Genomic DNA, 18707 nt, shown 5'->3' with positions numbered 1-18707 from the left:
CCAGAGACGTCGTCGTAAGGTTTGGACTTGGGTCCTTCCAGTGAGTTTTCCACTAGTAAGAGCAGAACAAAGGAGGGGGAAACCCTTTGCTTCAGCCCAGGGCTGCCAGGAGTTTGGGTTGAGAGGCCTCATTAAGACGTTCTAATAAGCAATTAACTGGAGGGTTGAGCCCTTCGGCTGGTCTGGAACTCCCTCCTCCCAATAAGAAGTCTGGGAGAGAAAGGCCAAGTGGGTAGGCAAAGTTGAGACTGGGCCTCTCCCCCAGAACATAAACAGTAAATAAACAAAATGTCAGAGCAGGCATTGCAGAGGGAGGCCTAGCCTTCTGTCAGATCCAGGGCTCTGACAGTCTTTCTACAGGTCGGGGAAGCAAGGATACAGGGAATATAGCCTCAGATTGTCACCCTGAACTGGAGATCTTGATGGCCCAGCGTGGTCACCTTCCTGTAGAGTCCTTGGCTCCAAGGAGAGTGTTGGAAAGCCCTCTTCCACCAGGGCTCCCCCGACCCCTGCTTCCTTTCCTTCTGTGTTTTGTTTTTGTTGGCTAGTTGGTTTGTTTTTGAGACTGGGTCACAGGTAGCCCAGGCTGGCCTCAGACTTATTATGTAGCTGAGGATGACCTCAAACTCTTGCTCTTTTTGCCTCTACTTCCCAAGCACTGGGATTAAAGGAGCATGCCTCCACGCAGGCCTTCAGGGCTCCTCTTCTATGCCTGACCCTGATGAGGCCAGTCTTCCCCATCACTCTGCTCTGGACTTTGGATTGAGGGAGGGAGGACCTCTGCAAGGAGGGACCTCTGGGGGGCATGGCAGAGGCTCAGTGGGGGTCGACACTGATGCTCCAAAGTGGAAATCGGCCATCAGAGCTTAACATCCACGGAGCCCCATCTCCATTTAGATCCAGTCTACGGGTCCTTCACTGTGTGCTTGGCTGAAATCCACGACTTGAGGCTCTTTCTATGGCTAGACTGCTCCTCAGCGTCTCCCCACAACCTCCTAGAGTGGCAGGTGGGGTTCCTGCTGTAGAATTGCTGATGGTGGCATTTATGTAGCGTGACGAGGTCATCTGGGGAACCTGGGTCCCACTCCATCTGCATTTTGCACTGGCTAGCATCTAACAGGGCGGATCTGTGTTTTTCCCGTCTCTTCAGGCTCTTGAGCAACAACAAGATTACGGGGCTCCGAAACGGATCATTCTTGGGACTATACCTGCTGGAGAAGTTGTAAGTACTCAGAAGTGTGTGGCGCAGGGTGGGGTGGCGGTGGGTGGGGCATGATGGCAAAGGGTGTGGATGTCACTCTGGGAAGGAGGAGGGACTTGGGTTGCCAAGTGAGGCTAGAACCTGCAGAGCTAGGTCCAGTATAGTTCTGGGTAGTCTGGACTGCTAGTCTGGAAGAAGGGGGGGGGGGGGGACAAGTGGCTTTTCAGTAGGGGCTGCCTGGTGTGTTAGGCAAAGTAGGGACTCTTCACTGTTCTAGGCAGAGGTGGGGCCAAGGGAACCTCATTAATTCTCTTTAATGAGCAATTAGCTGAGTGAGCCCCTTAGCCAGCCTCCTCCGCCCAGCTGGGGGCCCCGCGAGAAATGGCTGAGGGAGACTTTATGTGACTGAGCCCTCTTTCCTCCTCCCAGGAAAACAAATCAACAAACAAAGCCCAGAGGGGGCAGAGTCCTGGACTGAGGGTGGGAGCTCAGTCATTTCTGACTCGCCTCCCCACCCCTGCCAGTTTAAAGCTGCATTTGGGGCAGTGTCCTTACTCTCTCCTGGAGGCCCTCATCCCCTGCTGTTGGCCCCTGGGGCAATTTGTGGGACAGAGCTGCTAAGTAGGAGGACACAGTGAGGACACAGAAGGACTTGGGGAAGGAGAGAGAAAGCCTGGTTAGGACACCTGACTCAGGGACTCTACTAAGGCACTTAACCTACCAGATGAGGGCATCAACCCACTGCCATGCTTCCAGAACCCAGCCTGTGCTGTCACTTTGGGCTCTTGTCCTGGGCTCTCTTCTCTCCTGGGGACTGATTCTTGCTTTCTTTTCTACCCATTCCCACCTCTGCCACCTCTAATCTCCCCCTCCGGGGCACCCCTAATTCGCGCAATAGGACTCTTGGCCCCCTCTTGTGCCATCTTGTTCCCAACCCTTGGATCAGTGTGATGGAAAATATAAACGAAGAAGGTGTGAGTTCAGTGTGGTGGAGATTGCAGATGTCTCTGTCCATGTGACCATAAAGGAGTTCGGGGACGTCTTTCAGACATGTTCAAGAGGAGGCACTGTTGAGAATAGAGAGTTCAAGGGCAGCAGAGATAAGATGCCATTCGACTGGTGAAGGATCATTTTGGAGGGGGGGGGGTTGTTTTATTTTTATGCCTCCATGTATGTCTATGTGAGGGTATTAGGTCTCCTGAAACTGACATTAACACAGTTGAGAGCTGCCACGTAGGTGCTAGGAATTGAACTCAGGTCCTCTGGAAGGGCACCCTGTGAGTTTGAGGCCAGCCTGGTCTACATAGTGAATCCTGGGCCAGCAAGGGCAAACAGTGAAACCCTACCTCAAAACTAATAAAAATAAAAAGTTAAATAAAATTCCAAGTCTGAGCTGGGATCTTTGCCGGTATGAATCACTCTGTTCATGTGACAGCTATTCGTGGGGCCCCTCCATATGTCGTACCCTGATCCTGGCAATAGGATTATAGTCAGCAGGCCTAGTGCCTGTCTTCATGCCGTTTACCTTCTCTCTACTGACAGGACCCAGGAAATAGCAAATGCATGTGTTGTGTTGGGAGACAGATATGCAAAGAAATTCACTGAGACCAGAAGTTCCAGGCCGGGATGAGCAGCTTGAAGCTCAGTTGGTAGAGGGCTTGCAGCGTGCACAAGTCCATGGACTCTCCAGTGCTCCATAGAACTGTCATAGTAATGTACACCCAAAATACCCAGCACTGGGGAGGTAGAGGCAGGAGGATCAGAAGTTCCAGCTCTCTGGGGATACATACTGAGTTCAAGGCCAATGTAGGATATACTCAACTCTGTCTCAAAAAAGGAAGTTTTAAAAAAATGCCATTAGGAAGGTTGAGAACTACTGTTCTAGAAAATTGTGATGTTGGGTTCCATCACTTCAAGGGAGACAAGGCAAATGACTGGAGAGTAGGTAGAGAACAGGGGGGTGTAATAGTGTGTGTGTGTGTGTGTGTGTGTGTGTGTATGTGTGTGTGTGTGTAGATTGAAGTGACCAGTAATTGCTGCTAAGTGTGGGCTGCCCATTGTAAAACTAGGGAGGGGACAGAGATGAGGCTAGTCATGGATTTAACATCCTGTACTCCTGGGATCTGGGTGGTGTCTGCAGTGTTGCCTGGGGAGATCAGAACTTCAGTGAAGAGGAGGAAGGGCCTTTGGGGCAAAGGACTGTGCTGTGCACAGCTGGATAGGGAGGGCACCTGGCAGGTCTGGGGACCTCAGTCTTCCTAGCCTGCTGATCACTGTTTGCTGATAAGATGAGTGTGTATTCTCAGAAATCAGGTCTACATGATTGTAGAGACTATCTAGCCCGAACCTAGGGCAGCCTGGGAAGTCAGACAGGAAAAGATGCTGCTATCTTGGGACAGAATTTCCTCTCCACAGTTTTTTTCCCCCTCCTGAGCCTTCCTCTGATTACAGGATATCCAACTGCATTGTTGAAGCTAGCTCCTTAAGGTCTATTCCCACACCTGCAGAATACCTCTGCAGAAGCTAACCTGAGTGGCTTGTGGGTTGATTTGATTGGGAGTCTCAGTGTGTAGCCTAGGGTGACCTTGAAATGCTGAGTCCAAATCATTCTCCCCATAAGTAGCTAGGCCTACAAGTATATGCCCTGACGCCCAGATGGATGAACGTATGACTAACCATTGTGCTGGGGTAGAGAGAGGGCCCAGAAGTAATGTAAGTCCGGTGTCCCATTCCTGGAGATGGTAAGTCATTGGGTCAGCGAGGGCCTGGGAATTTTATCCAGCAGGAAGGCAGTTCTCATGCTCATTTGAGGTTGGGAGCCGGCATACCCGATGACCCCTAGACTGTGGGCCTATTCATCGTGGCTGTGACATTGTAGCCTGGTGTGTAGTCGGTGCCCAGGAAACACTGATCTCTCTGTCCAGTGGGACTCGGATGTCTAGGCATGGGCAGCCGAGGCCCTGTCAGTTCCATATCCCACAGTCTGTAGACAGTAGGTCGTCTGGGAGGATTGGGATCTGATCTGGTAACTGCAGTGGTAAGGCCGTGGAGTATGCCCTCCTGCCCCCCACCCCACCCCAGCTCTTCAGGTCTTTGCTAATGGATGAAAGGATAGCATGTGTATGTCTCTCTCTCTCTCTCTCTCTCTCTCTGTGTGTGTGTGTGTGTGTGTGTGTGTGTGTGTGTGCGTGTGTCTCAATGTGTCAGTGACTTTGCTGGTCACGAGTGGGCAATAGATATGCACATCATATGCTTTGGAATTCAGGGCCCTGACTGAGCGAAGGAGGGAAGGGCACAAACAGGTGGACAGAGCTGTCTGTGTTAATGTGAGGTGGAAGGGCAGGGGAAGGGAAACAGAATGGATGGAGAGAGGATGGTGTTGAAGAGGAGCTTAGCGGTGGATCTAGGGGGACCCATCTCCACCAACTGGGTGTGATGCATCAGAAACCCTGTCTGCCACAGGTGTACAGAAGGGCCCAGTCATGCCTGAGGCCCATTAGCCTGGCCACGCCTGTTTGGGACCCAAAGGAAAGACATTTGGGGCAGGGTAGGTGGGTGGAGAAACCGACAAAAGCAGGAGCCAGGGCCAGGTGTGGTAGCTAGACATGGCGGAACACTTGTAATCCCAGCACTGGGGAGGCAGAGGCAGGAGTACCGTTGCAAGTTCAAGGCTAGTTTAGAATTTACCGTGTGGACCTGGCTAGCCAGGGCTACAGAGCTGTACACCAGACCCCCTCAAAACAAACAGAAACTTACTCTGGTATAAAGAGACCTAGGATCAAGTCCCACTCCTTTCATTTGTTTCTGGATGCTTCCGCACGCCTTGCATGTGGAGAATGGGGTTAGGAATTCTCTGAGGAGTCATTATGGGATGGATGAGCTCCTCCATAGAGCATTTCAGAGCATAGGCTTTCTCCATAGAGCATAGGCTTTCTCCCTTCTGAAGACGTCTATGAAAGAGTTAGCCTGGCCTCCTGTTGTGTGTACCTGTCCAGCCTTCTCAGTCTAAAGCACGATTAATAAAAACTCAGAGAAACTGGGGTTCAACCTAAAGGTCAGAAAAGCGAAATAGCCAGCCACTGGCTCTTACCTCGACCACAGTCTGGAATGGCAATCCTGCCTTCAGGAATCTCAGAATGAGACTGTGTGTGTGAGCTGTCTCCTCCTGTCTTTCAATCCTCTCTAGGGCTGGGATTAAAGGTCTGCACCACTGGGATTAAAGGCCTGCACCGCCTGGTTTCTATGGCAAACTAGTGTGGCTACTAGGATTAACAATGTGTGTTACCACTGCCTGGTCTGTAAGGCTGACCAGTGAGACTCTTTTACTCTCTGATCTTCAGGCAAGCTTTGTTTATTAAAATACAGATGAAGTGCCACTACTTCAGTCTTACTCAGGCAGTTATGTACTTGAAATGTAATGTCTTTTGTCTTAATTTTTTACATTTATGCTAAGGTATGAAGGTCAGAGGACATCTTACTGGACTCTACCTTTTTTTTCCCACCACATAGATTTTGAGGATAAAATGCAATCTGGCAAGCTCAATGACAAGTACCGTCTCTTGCAGAGACACTTTGCAGGCCCTGGTTTCTTTCTTTGAGAGCCCAGAACTCCACCTGTGCCTTGCTTTGCCCTCTGGAGGGCTGAGATTATGGATCCAATCAGCTGTGGGTCACCAGGGCCCCCTTCTGTCGTTGTTTGTGGTGCTTGCTGGTGATGGGACTTGGGGCTCAGTGCATGCTAGCACGCTAGACAAGCACTGTACCACAGAGCCACCCCCACCCCCACATGGAGGGCTCGGTCCTCGTTCGGTGCCTTGTATGCTTGTCCTGATTCCCCACCGGTCACATGCAATGAGGAACAGGTCGGTAGGAAATTCTTCAGGGCCCTATGAGATGCCTCAACGCCCACCCACAAGACCACCATCCAGACATCCCCCAGAAGATGTCAAGGGAGAGGGACTTAGGACGCATGGGGTGTGAGGTGCCGCATGGGTATGGGCCCTCCGTAGCTCGCCTATAGCTGGAGCAAAGGGCCTAAGGAGGGGAGCTCACTCAGCCTGGGATGATTTGTCATTGCCTAATGAGATTAATGAGCCCTGGGGGCTGGTATGCAGCGGGTGCTGGGGCACTCATTAGAAGCAGATGCTCATGGGAATGGGCTGCTCACTGGCCAGGTGGTTTCTATTAATCTGTGGGCGGGGCCAAGGGTGAGGCCAGGGGCTCTGTCTCTCCTTTCCCACTAAGGCTGGGGAGGAATGACACTTAGAAGCTGTCCTGGACTCCAGTAGAGCTTAAGCCCCGGTGGGGGGTGGCTCACAAGTTTGGGAACAGTCCTCTTGTCTGCCCTGGTCAGCATAAGTGCCTGGCACAGTGTATGTGCTCAATAAATATCTGTAGAGTGGTGTGGGCCAGAAGTCCTGGGAGGTGGGAAGATGAGAATCTGGGACCATAATGGATTGCCTTGGCCACAGGACCCCTTCTTTTCTTCCCACAGCAGCTTCTATACCTGCAGCGGTGTTCTGGCCAGTTTTGCAGCCAGGCTTCACTTTCTAGCTGTGCTCTGGAAACTTTGCAGGGCTGAGGACAAGTCGCTGTGTGGCCAGCAAGCCTATAATTTGGTTTTCAGACCTACAAGCAGGGAGGTCTTGTGGGGGTGAGGAGGAGCCAATTCCGTGCAACCCTGCTCTGCCTGGATGTGTGTGAGCGCACACCCACGCGGTCATGTCAGCTCACACTCTCAACAGCTCGAACACGATGTAATTTATGTCACCCATTTAAGGTGCACAAGCCAATGGGCTTTGATATAGTTCAGAAAATTGTGTGATTGTCACGCTAATCTAATTTTAGAACATTTTCATCATCCACAAAAGAAACCCTTAATCATTAGCTGTCACTCCCCAGTCCTCTGCCAGGCCTTAGCAACCACTAATCTGCTTCCTCACCTTATGGATTTGCCTGTTATGAGCATCTTATATAAATAGAATTATAGAACATGTAATCTTTTATAACTAGATTCTTTTAGCCAGTGAAACATTTTCTAGGTTCGTCCATGCTTTAACATGTATCAGCACTTTATTCCTCTTTGTGGGGGAATAATAGCTAGCTCATTGACCAAATTTTCAAATCTCTTATTTATGTGTACTTTGATGGATATTTAGATACTTTTCTCTTTTAGGCTGCTATGATTGAATTCTTTGGGAACCTTCACCTAGCGGACATTTTGTTTTGTCTTGCTTTTGCTTCTGCCTGTTTCTTTTTTGTTGCGTTTTGTTTTGTTTTTTTGAGACAGGGTTTCTCTGTAGTTTTTGGAGCCTGACCTGGGACTAGCTCTTGTAGCTCAGGTTGGCCTTGAACTCACAGAGATCCTCCTGCCTCTGCTGCCCGAATGCTGGGATTAAAGGCGTGCTTGTTTCTTCGAGACAGGTTCTGGATCTATAGCCTAGGCTGGCTTCAGCCTCCTCAGGTCATCACCACCACAGCCAACCTTGATCTTCTCTTCCTGCTGAATTCCTGCATTCAGGTTCTGGAGACTCTGTTTCGCTAAGATGGGCACAGGGCATGACTGTCCTAGGAAGTCTCCCCCTACTTCTGCCCTCAGGAGTCCTCTCCTCCGTGCTGACATCCATAGTCAGAGAAGGGAATACCTAGAACATGAGTGAGGTTGGGCCAAAGGCAATGGGGATGTGGATACTCCATCAACACAGTGCCTCTTTCCCAGGTTCCGTACACGGCGGAGCTCTGTGGAAGCAGAAGGGAGTGAGAGAATCCATATTCTAGAAACAGTGTTGTGACCTTAGACAGGTTACTTTCATTTGTGACCTAATTAATGGAGAACCAGTTTAGATTAATCTGGAGCAAGGGTCCTTTTCTTTCCTTCCCTTTTCTTTTTCAATAGGGTCTCACTATGTAGATCAGGCTAGCCTTAAACTCACTTGTCTATGTCCTGAGTGCCAGGATTAAAGGCATGTACCACGGTATCTTCAGTGGTCCATCTGTGTAGCGTCCCCCTCCCCCGCATTGTGGACTGGAACTCCAGGCCTTGCACACATGAGGCAAGTGCTCTTCCACTAAAGCCCCAACCCCAGCTCTTTGAAGCCAGGGTTCTTAGCCTGGATTCCACAGCCCACCATGACCGTGTGTCCAATGTTAGGTGTAGAACATTCTTCTGGGGCGGGAGTTCAGCCTCCATCAGCTTTTCCCAGGAATGTGCTAAACAGGAAGGGTTCGAAACAGTCAGTTGACAAAAGCCTCGGATTTCTAAAATCTGCTAGTCCTAGGGTGGCATTTCCTCCTGTCCCTGGGGACGTGCAGCCCTGAACCACTTCCCTTATTCAGGGACCAGGAGACGTGGACTGTTCAGGATTCAGTCCTGGAAACAGCCCTTGGTCTGTGCCCCCAAGACCTGGTATCCTAGGGCTGGCCTACCCCCTAGAAAACTCACTCCAAGAGACCATCTTGGTCACCCCCGGGCCACGCTTGAGGGAGGAATGCCTGTTCATGTGGAGATTGCCCTGTAGGGAAGGCCTGGAAATGGGCAAAGAGAGGGGCTGGGGCCCCAGGGCGGCCTTGCTCCCATCTGCAGAGCATCAGTGGGGCAGGCGGGTGGGGTTCATGAAGTGGGGGGCAGGGAGGAAATGAGAATAAACACAAGTGAGCAAAGAGGGAAGGGGCGGGGGGCTGCCGCCTCGGCCCCTTGGCAGCCCATGAAGGGAAATGACACAATGAGGAATGTGTTTCCCTCTGCCCGCCCCTGCGCGTGGGGGTGGGAGGCAGAGCCCTGAGAATGGCCAGACCCCGGCAGAGGCCAGGGGGCACAGGCTGGATCAACAGAGGAGGGTGGGATGAGAGGGTGGAGCCTGATGCCCAAAAGCGGGGGATACACAGGAAGGGCGGTCCTGGACAGGGGGACCTAACTCTGTCCCCTTCACGTGGCATGCAGGGAATCTAGGGCTAGGCCAGGCCCTTCCACGTTCTCTGCATGGACCCAGCACTGGGACACCTTCCTGGAATGCTAGCTTTCTCTGGGAAGGTGAGCCCCGATGCTGGGTTTCCCTTCTTTCTTAAGGGGACTCACCATTGTCTGAGTCTGGAGCTGAGATACAGCCTGGTTAAATAAAAATTACATCACTGCCTCTCGTCTCTGTTTCTTTCCCCAACAGGGACTGCACAAACAGGCCCCCTGGTGGGATAGGACAGCACCTCCCTGTCCTGGACACCTATTTCCTCTTACCCAGCACAGTTAACTCTCTTCTGTCCATAATTCAGAGCCGTCTCCAAGGCCTCACCTCTCTTTGAAACTGGCTGGGATGGCAGCACGTTGGACCCAGTTTGACCCCGTATAACTTTGTTAAAGTTGTCTTCTTCCCCCGGGAGTGGCCTGCCTTCACTCCATGCTTCCTCCCCTGAGCTCTTTTAGGTAGGAGCAGACAAGATGATTCAGTGTTCTATATCGAGTTCTACATAGCCTAGTTCTGATCTGTGTTGGTTTACAAAAGATTGGGTTTGATGGAGCCTCGGGTAAGTGCGTCAAGATCTGTAGCCTTCCCTGGCTGTGCAGACCATAGAGGATAATGCAGAAGATGATGGGCCGGTTTGGCCCTTAGAGCAGAAATCTGTATGGTAGGTATGGGGCTGGGCCAATAGATAGGCAGCAGTATGTCCCCATGGTTGGATGGGGGACTGTAGCCTCTGGGGAGGGGAGGAAGGGTTGAACTCCGGCCTCAGTGGTGTTTGAGCCACTGAACTGGGGGGTCAGAGACTCAATAGTGGGTATACTTCTCCATGTGGAGTGGGATGGCTCCCAAGAGCCATGGTCCATTCTGCTGTGACCTATTCAGCCTGGGGGAAGCTTCCTTGCCACCTCCTGACAGCAGTGAGAAGGTCAGATATCTTCTTCGGGAGGCACTTAGGTTGCACTGGTTTTATTGGCCCTGGGCCTCATCTGTACCCGTGATTAACAATCTTAGCTTGGACCTGTGCCAGGGCCCAGTGCATTCTGACCTGCCAACCTCCCTGCCTCACAGGTTCCATAGAGAGAGATCTGTAGGAATACAGTAACTGTAAAATTCCCTCTGATGGTTCGGTTCTGCAGTTTTCAAAGACTTCCCGAACAGCCCTGTAAGGTCGTAGAGTGTCTCCAGCGAAGGAACGCGGGGATAGGAACGCGGGGATAGGAACGCGGGGATAGGAACGCGGGAATAGGAACGCAGGGATAGGAACGCGGGAATAGGAATGCGGGGATAGGAATGCGGGGATAGGAACGCAGGAACAGGAACGCGGGAATAGGAACGCAGGAAATCTAGGCTTCTCACTCTTAGCGGGAAGCTTTCTCCACTCCTTGCCCCTGTTTTACCAACTAAAGTCCTTCCTATCACATCTCTTGTTTCCTGTAGATAAGCTGTCATAAGACATAGCTCTTGTCCCAAAGAGAGTAAGAGGTAGTGCGTTCTGAGCCACAGGTGAGTGACCGTGCCTAGGGATGGATTCAGCCTGCTCCAAATTACACCCTCCACCACGGAGGAGGCGGCATCAACTTTATAGTCCCAGAACAAAGAAATCCATCGATCAATGCGTCTACCAAAATAGAGACAAGAGTGGGTAGGCATTGCAGGAGAGTGGAGGAATCGGCTGTTCTGGGTCTCCCGTGCTATCTGATGACATTCTTAGCTTTGGGGCTGGGGAAGCTGGTTATCTGCTAAGTCACAAAGGTCTTAGCTGATAGTCAACAGGACACCAGGCTGGATACAAAGGTAGGGGCTAAGTGGCTAGGAAGGGAACTAAAGATAGCCCAAGATAATTGTGGCTTCCCTTTCGGAACACAACTCTTCATCACCGGTAGGCAAGTGAATCATGAGTTGGTCTGCAGAATTTTCAACCCAGATTTGTTCTTTTTCGCGTGACTTCAGCTTGCAGACATTTCTCTGACCCGTTCTCCTTACTGGTGGCCAGACAAGCTACAGAGACCTGTCGGGTGGGTATATGTAGGAAAGCCAACTTAGAAGGAAGTCAAGTGCCACAAAAAGCCAGCCCCTGTGGTGACAGGATGTCCCACCCGAGGAGCAGGGTAGCCCTGGGACAGAAGTGTGAAGGCCTCTCCACTGCTTCCTGCAGGGACCTGAGGAACAATATCATCAGCACTGTGCAGCCTGGAGCCTTCCTAGGTCTGGGGGAGCTGAAACGCTTGTGAGTGGCTTGTCCTGCCCACCCCACTCCCAGCCCTCTCTTTATTCACCCACACACACAAATATCCCAGATGAGCCACTACCCCCAGGACCCACCCTTCCCTGTCCCTTCTCAGACACCAAGCCTCTATCCAGTACATTGGCTGGGTGTTTCCAGCTTGCTATGGCATTACGCCCAAGCCTGCTGCCCACATAATCTCCGGCTGAATGTCTCCCGCAGAAGTGAATCTCCATCCTGTTGTTTAGTGGACTTGCTGATTCTCTCTCTCTCTCTCTCTCTCTCTCTCTCTCTCTCTCTAGAGATCTCTCCAACAACCGGATTGGCTGTCTCACCTCTGAGACATTCCAAGGCCTCCCCAGACTTCTGAGACTGTGAGTGATAGATAGGTCTTTGAGAGAGGGAGGAAGAGAAGTGGGGAGGGGAAGGGAGGGCTTGGGAGGGAAGAAGACTGGGCCAGACCCTTCTGGTGCTTGCATTTTCTCCTTCCAGCTCTCTACTTTCCTAGCCCAGGGAGACCCTAAGATCTCCCCTCACTCTTCCCTGCCCCCTGCAGAAACATATCTGGGAATATCTTCTCCAGTCTGCATCCGGGGGTCTTTGATGAGCTGCCAGCCCTTAAGGTTGTGTGAGTATCTCTCTCTGTCCAGAAACAGTCCCCTGGTTCCTTCCTCTGCCCAGGAGAGAGGCACCTGAACCCAGGGGACTCTAAAGCCCAGACCTTAAGCCTCCCCCCAGATCCTATGAGCAGCCATCTTATCTACTTGCCACCCCTCACTGTCTCTACCCAAACTCCAAATCTCCACTCAGCACACTGACCCGCGACAAACATGTGGTCATTTCTAGCCTGCATCATGTCTGTTGAGTGTGCAGAATGCCAGAAAACGACCCCAAATCATATCCTGAGTAGCAGGGTGCACATGTACCCCAGGTTGTCTTCTCTACCCCTTTCCTGCCGACTTTCACCCCCACCCCCATGAGTCCACACTGTTCCTTGGACCCACCCTGCAGGGACTTTGGCACTGAGTTTTTGACCTGTGACTGTCACCTGCGCTGGCTGCTGCCCTGGGCCCGGAATCACTCCCTGCAGCTGTCGGAGCGTACACTTTGTGCCTACCCCAGTGCCCTGCACGCCCAGGCCCTGAACAGCCTCCACGAGCCCCAGCTCCGCTGTGGTGAGAAACTTGTCCCAGGCCCCAGGGAGCCAGCCCCTCACCGCAGCTTGCTAGGTCAAATCTCTTTGGGCCCTGTGTGTTATATGATGGTCGTGTTTTCCCAGGCTTGCCTCCTTCTCTCAGGTCCACGGGGTAGCCCTCCATCAGCACGCCTAAACCTCTTTTAGGACTGCTGGCTTGTTTATATTTTCACCTAGTCTCCCCCTGTATTCCTCTGTGTTCTTATCTGGGAGGATTCTTTCTGATCCCTTTCATTCCCAACCAGATCACTGGAGGCAGAGGGTCAGGACCCACCCTGTGGGATTTCACTCTCACCATGCGCTGCCCTTTAAGTATAAGCTAAGGGGTCGGATCGCACTACTGGAGACGCCCCCCCCCCATGCATAGGCTTAACTACGTATGCGTTCAGGCCTTATCACTTCCGTCTTGTCCACAGAAGGGGCTCTGGAACTTCATACGCACTACCTCATCCCATCCTTACGCCAAGTGGTGTTCCAGGGTGACCGTCTGCCCTTCCAGTGCTCTGCCAGCTACCTGGGCAATGACACCCGTATCCACTGGTACCACAACGGGGCTCCTATGGAGGGTGATGAGCAGGCAGGCATTGTCCTTGTGGAAAACCTCATCCATGACTGCACCTTCATTACCAGGTACAGGCTCTGCTGTCCCTTTCCAGCCTAGGGCATGGAGAGGGAGAGCCGTGGTTCTCATTCCCCTCTAAACATGCTTCTGAGAGATGAAGGCGGGGAGATTGAGATTATAGAGAGCTAAGATACAATTATAAATGGTCTGAATAGAGGTTAGAATTAATGCCCTTCCCCGAGAAAGATAGTAAACGCTTGTTAAAACGAGGCTAAGTGGCATCTGACACATCAGTGCCTGCATGGAAGAGTATGTATACACACGTACTTCTTATTCCATTAACGGAAGAACCAGAACTGGTGTCCCAGAACAGGGTATAGGCTGATGGGCTTCTGGGGAAGCGGGGGCATTGACGGGAGGGCTGGGCTGGGCCTGAGAGTGCTTACCAAGTATCTTCGTTTGCTTCCTATTACAGTGGTAAACACCATGTCCAAAAGCAACTTGGAGAGGAAAGGGAGGGAAACCAGGGCAGGAACTCAAGCAGGGTAGGAACCTGGAGGCAGGAACTGAAGCAGAGAGGAACACAGTTTACTGACTCCTCGTGCTCAGCCTGCTTTCTTAAACAACCCTGGACTACCTGGCCAGGAGTGGCACCACCCACGGTGGGCCGGGCTCCCTCACACCAAACACAAACCAAGAAAATGCTCCCACAGACTCACCTTCAGGCCTGTGTGATCGAGGCCTTTTCTCAGTTGAGGTCCCATCTTCTCAGTTGACCCTAGCTTGTGTCAAGGTGATGAGAAAGCTTACCAGCGCACCAAGCCAGTTCCCCCACCCCTCCCCTGCAGTGAGCTGACCCTGTCTCACATCGGCGTGTGGGCCTCAGGTGAGTGGGAGTGTTCCGTGTCCACGGTCCAAGGCAACACCAGCAAGAAGGTGGAGATAGTAGTCCTGGAGACCTCCGCCTCCTACTGCCCTGCTGAGCGCGTGACCAACAACCGCGGGGACTTCAGGTGGGCCGTTTTGCTTTATAAATGGCAACCCTCCACTCCTCCCCCGCATCTCCACCCTCTAGGGTCTCCTGTGTGTTCTTCCTCCAGTCCCATGGATTCTCTTTGGTCATTAGCCCACAGTCTTGCTGTCACATCTCAAGAAGATGACTATTGCCACTTTAGTATGCAGAAGCTTTCTACACTGTCACATTTTCGTGTTCTAGAGACCCTCTCTGTATGCAGGGTGGGTAGTATCCTCCACACGATAGAGCCGAGACTACCGAAGCCCAGAAAAGATCAGCAACTCATCCGATAAATGACAGAGCTTGTCTGTGAACCCAGATCCCTGCACTGCACCCCCATATATTGTCTGCAATAGCATTGTCAAAACAAACAGAGAAAGCAGAACTTGGGAAACCCCTTGATGACTGCCAGGACAGTCTTTACTGCACTCTTGGCCAAGCCCCAGGCGTCTGGTGTCATAGTCCTAAGTTGGGGTTGGGAGGGGAGGGCGTTTGTCTCAAGGAGTCTTAGTCACAGCCGCTTCCCACATCTACCTCCTCTAGGTGGCCGCGAACCTTGGCTGGCATCACGGCTTACCAGTCCTGCTTACAGTACCCCTTCACCTCTGTGCCCTTGAGTGGGGGAGCACCAGGTACCCGAGCCTCACGCCGGTGTGACCGAGCTGGCCGCTGGGAGCCAGGGGACTACTCCCACTGTCTCTACACCAATGACATCACTCGGGTGCTCTATACCTTTGTGCTGGTGAGGCCGGGGTGCACGCCCCCTCCGCAACTTGGATTCCCGGAATTGGCTGGGATGGAGCCTAACACCTCATGGGGGAGGCTGCACCTCTGTTCTCAGCTGTGCATTAAAAGTGGGTACAGCTGCCTGGCATGGCGGTGCACGCCTTTGATCCCGGCACTCAGGAAGCAGAGGCAGGTTGATCTCTGTGAGTTCTAGGCCAGTCTGGTCTCCGTAGTGAGTTCTAGGACAGCCAGAGTTCCTTAGTGAGACCCTGTCTCAATAAACAAACAAATAAATAAATAAATAAAAAGAAATGGGTACAGCAAGGGCCATGGGCTGCCACCCTTTCCCCGGGTGCTGTCCTCCAGCTTGCCTTTTCCAGGGGCCAGGCCTGTACCCTACTCTACCTGCTCTATCCACCATCACAGTGATTTACATCATCACCCCTGGGATAGTGACGACAGGGACTCATGTCATTATCACATGATATGATGGTCCCAGTGCATGGTCTTGGCTCTTCTCCTGCCCCATGGCCCTAGGTCCTGGGACAGAAAGCAGCCGCTAGCCTGATCTCCTTTTCCCCCAATGCCCCCAGATGCCCATCAACGCCTCCAATGCCTTGACCCTGGCCCACCAGCTGCGAGTGTACACCGCTGAGGCTGCCAGCTTTTCAGACATGATGGACGTAGTCTATGTGGCTCAGATGATCCAGAAATTTCTGGGTTATGTTGACCAGATCAAAGAGGTGAGATTCAACCTATCCTCTGGGCCCCCTGGAAGCCATCATCCCGTCATCTCAGGCCTCACACGCGCATCAGTCCTGGGTCCCAAACACCACTCCTGCCGTTAGTGACTGCCCTCCCTCCCTCCCTCCCTCCCTCCCTCCCTCCCTCCCTCCCTCAGCTGGTGGAGGTCATGGTGGACATGGCCAGCAACCTGATGCTGGTGGACGAGCACCTTTTGTGGCTAGCCCAGCGAGAGGACAAAGCCTGCAGCGGCATTGTGGGTGCCCTGGAGCGCATCGGAGGAGCTGCCCTCAGCCCCCACGCCCAGCACATCTCTGTGGTACCGTAGCTTGGCGTGGGAGGGACTCTTCAGGGGCTAGGACTATGGGGAGAGGACCTCAGAGTGGTGGGGCCAGTTTTGGTGGTTCTTAGACCAGAAGTGCTTGCCTCTCTCCGGGACACATATTAAGCTCTGGTAACATGGCGGCAAGCTGAGCTCAGCTGTGAGCTGCCAGAGAGCTGCAAAGGCAGCTGTGATGAGGCACTGTGGTGTGAGCCTTGTTGGGAACTGAGTTGGGGATTAAATGGAGCATGCTGGGAATGGGTGTAGGGGAAACGGAGGCTTTGTCTCAGGGTGACAGCACTTTCAGTGGAATAAGGAGTGCTGGAAAGTTCTCCAAGGGGACAGTGACATTTCTTTTCATTTTTTTTTTCTTCTTTTTTCTTTTTGGTTTTTGTTTTTTCAAGACAGAGTTTCTCTTTGGAGCCTGTCCTGGAACTAGCTCTGTAGACCAGGCTGGCCTCGAACTCACAGAGATCCGCCTGCCTCTGCCTCCCGAGTGCTGGGAGGCAGTCATTTCTAAACTGGTAGAAGGCACACTATAGCAGAGCGTCTATGTATAAGATATAGTGCTAGATACTCGGGGACATATGGCGAGGGGTAGACATGGATCCTGCTTGACAGCTGAGCTGGGGCGGCAGAGTCAGCGGGTGGAAGATAGGAAGTGATAAGAGGAACTTCCTCCAAGGGAGGGAGAAGACCTGTGTCTAGGAGGTGTATGTGTATGGGGGGTGGGTGACCCCATGGCTTATGTAAGACTTCCCATGCTTTGAAAAGACAGCCATAAAGGGTAAGGGGTGTGGCTGAAGCAGATCTGAAGAGCAGAGGACCCCTAGATCTCAGACAGCGGGTGATAAGTTCTCTGTCCCCAGAATTCAAGGAATGTGGCATTGGAGGCCTACCTCATCAAGCCTCACAGCTATGTGGGGCTGACCTGCACAGCCTTCCAGAGAAGGGAGGGAGGAGTGTTGGCTGCACAGCCAGGTGGCCTTGGCCAGAATGTCCCCATGGAGCCTGAGCCCCTTGCTGATCAGCAGCTCCGCTTCCGCTGCACCACTGGGAGGCCCAACATTTCTCTGTCCTCTTTCCACATCAAGGTGGGCACCAGGGGAAGGGAAGGGCATGGGGGTGGGGACCAGAAGCTGAGGAGGGCGGTGCTGAGACGGAGGTGTCTCCTGGTGGAGGTGGGTGTGAGAGGAGGGGCAAGGCAGGAGGTAGGAAGGGACTGGGAGACGTCAAAGCCCAGGGATGCTGAGTATCTCTGAGGACCTCCTATGTCCCCTCAGAATAGCGTGGCCCTGGCCTCCATCCAGCTGCCCCCCAGCCTGTTCTCAACCCTTCCGGCTGCCCTGGCTCCCCCAGTCCCTCCAGATTGCACCCTGCAACTGCTGGTCTTCAGAAATGGCCGTCTTTTCCGCAGCCACGGCAACGCTTCCCGTCCTGGAGCAGCTGGGCCTGGCAAGAGGCGTGGTGTGGCCACCCCAGTCATATTTGCAGGAACCAGTAAGGGACTAACCTCCTGTGTGTCTGTCTTTTCCCTTTCTCATTCATGGCTCCCTACTGCCCTGGTACAGTTGGCAGAGGGTAGCAGAAACCTTAGAGTTTCTCCAGGAGGGTGGCAGTGGGGATGGCCTGTAGAGGAAGGGTTTGGTGGAGAACAGGATTAGGGTGACCTGGTTTTGTATCCCAGACATAGGGCAATCTTATATACTAAGCATATGGCATATCAGAAAGCTGTAAGCACAAGGCCTCAATTCCTTCCCTCCACACCAAACCCCCGTCTGCTTGCCCTGCTACCCAGGGGCCCCAAGCAGGTAAGCAATACTACATGAGCACACCCTGGAAGCTCAACATTAACTTCGGTGTTATATGGAGGAAAACACGAAGGCCGTGGGCTACCCACAGCGGTTTCTGCCTCCCAAGTAGTGGAATCCTTGACTAACGCCCTGGGGCTACCCCAGCCAGAGGCTCCTCAGACTGCTAGACCAGAATCCCTGGTGAGGAGTGTCCTACAAGGTGGACAACAGTGGCACTGGGGTCAGAGGTGGCGGGTGGTTGGAACTTCCGAGACTAGAGCAGGAGGGAAGGATACACATTTTTTCTCTTTTGTGGTCTGGTCCCCCAGGAACTGAGTGGCTCGTTGTAACCCTGTCCTATCAGGAACAGTTCTTCCCCCACCATGTGTCTTTCCGTCTGAGTCCCTCTTTCCATCTACCTTCCAAACTCTGGCCTTGCTCACCAGGCAATATCCGCCAACAATGGGACCCACACTGTATTCCAGACGCAGAATATCAGGTTTACCTTCTGAAAACAACACCGTGCACATCAGAGCCCCTTCGAGCACCATTGGTTTATAATACCTACCTTCTTTTACATGCCATGCAGGGTCCTGTGTACCCTGGGATCCCGTGCTGTTCCTAAAACGGGCTCTTTCCAGGCCGGGTGGGAACACGTTAAGTACCTAGCATGTGCCGGTTTCTGCTGGACTGAGATACACTTGAGCACAGACAGTTGGGTCCTTGCCCTCAGGAGTGCACACTTCAGCCGACAGGCACTGAACGAGTCAGTAGAAGTGAACGGCAGTGCAAGGTGCCTGGACTATGGCGTTAAGATGTTCATCTGAATCCCTAGTTAGGGGCCAGGAAGGTTGTCCTTGAAAACTCAAGTTTTTTTCTGAGACCCGAATGCTATGCCATCAGAGGATGTTGTCAACCACACAGGTTAATAACTGTCTTAATGGAGAGATATGGAGGTAGGGTGGAGGCT

The 18707-nt window shown here is 52.5% G+C and overlaps 1 protein-coding gene across 1 annotated transcript in view; it reads left to right on the top strand.

The window, feature by feature from the left end:
- Adgra2 (adhesion G protein-coupled receptor A2) overlaps positions 1-18707 on the top strand; it is a 39235-nt gene that overhangs the window by 14312 nt on the left and 6216 nt on the right. The window contains exons 2-13 of the mRNA XM_041673765.1: positions 1151-1222; positions 11312-11383; positions 11683-11754; positions 11937-12008; positions 12392-12555; positions 12992-13205; positions 13986-14150; positions 14696-14894; positions 15472-15621; positions 15780-15941; positions 16814-17038; positions 17228-17444. Of these exons, the coding sequence (XP_041529699.1) occupies positions 1151-1222; positions 11312-11383; positions 11683-11754; positions 11937-12008; positions 12392-12555; positions 12992-13205; positions 13986-14150; positions 14696-14894; positions 15472-15621; positions 15780-15941; positions 16814-17038; positions 17228-17444 (1784 nt within the window). The remainder of the gene's footprint in view (positions 1-1150; positions 1223-11311; positions 11384-11682; positions 11755-11936; positions 12009-12391; positions 12556-12991; positions 13206-13985; positions 14151-14695; positions 14895-15471; positions 15622-15779; positions 15942-16813; positions 17039-17227; positions 17445-18707) is intronic.

This window comes from Microtus oregoni, unplaced genomic scaffold, assembly GCF_018167655.1.
Source record: "Microtus oregoni isolate MIOR12 unplaced genomic scaffold, Mior012 000024F_ref0000369, whole genome shotgun sequence".
In the NCBI taxonomy this organism is placed as follows: domain Eukaryota; kingdom Metazoa; phylum Chordata; class Mammalia; order Rodentia; family Cricetidae; genus Microtus; species Microtus oregoni.
The sequence above is the reverse complement of the archived record's forward strand: the minus strand, read 5'-3'. Positions and strand labels throughout refer to the sequence as shown.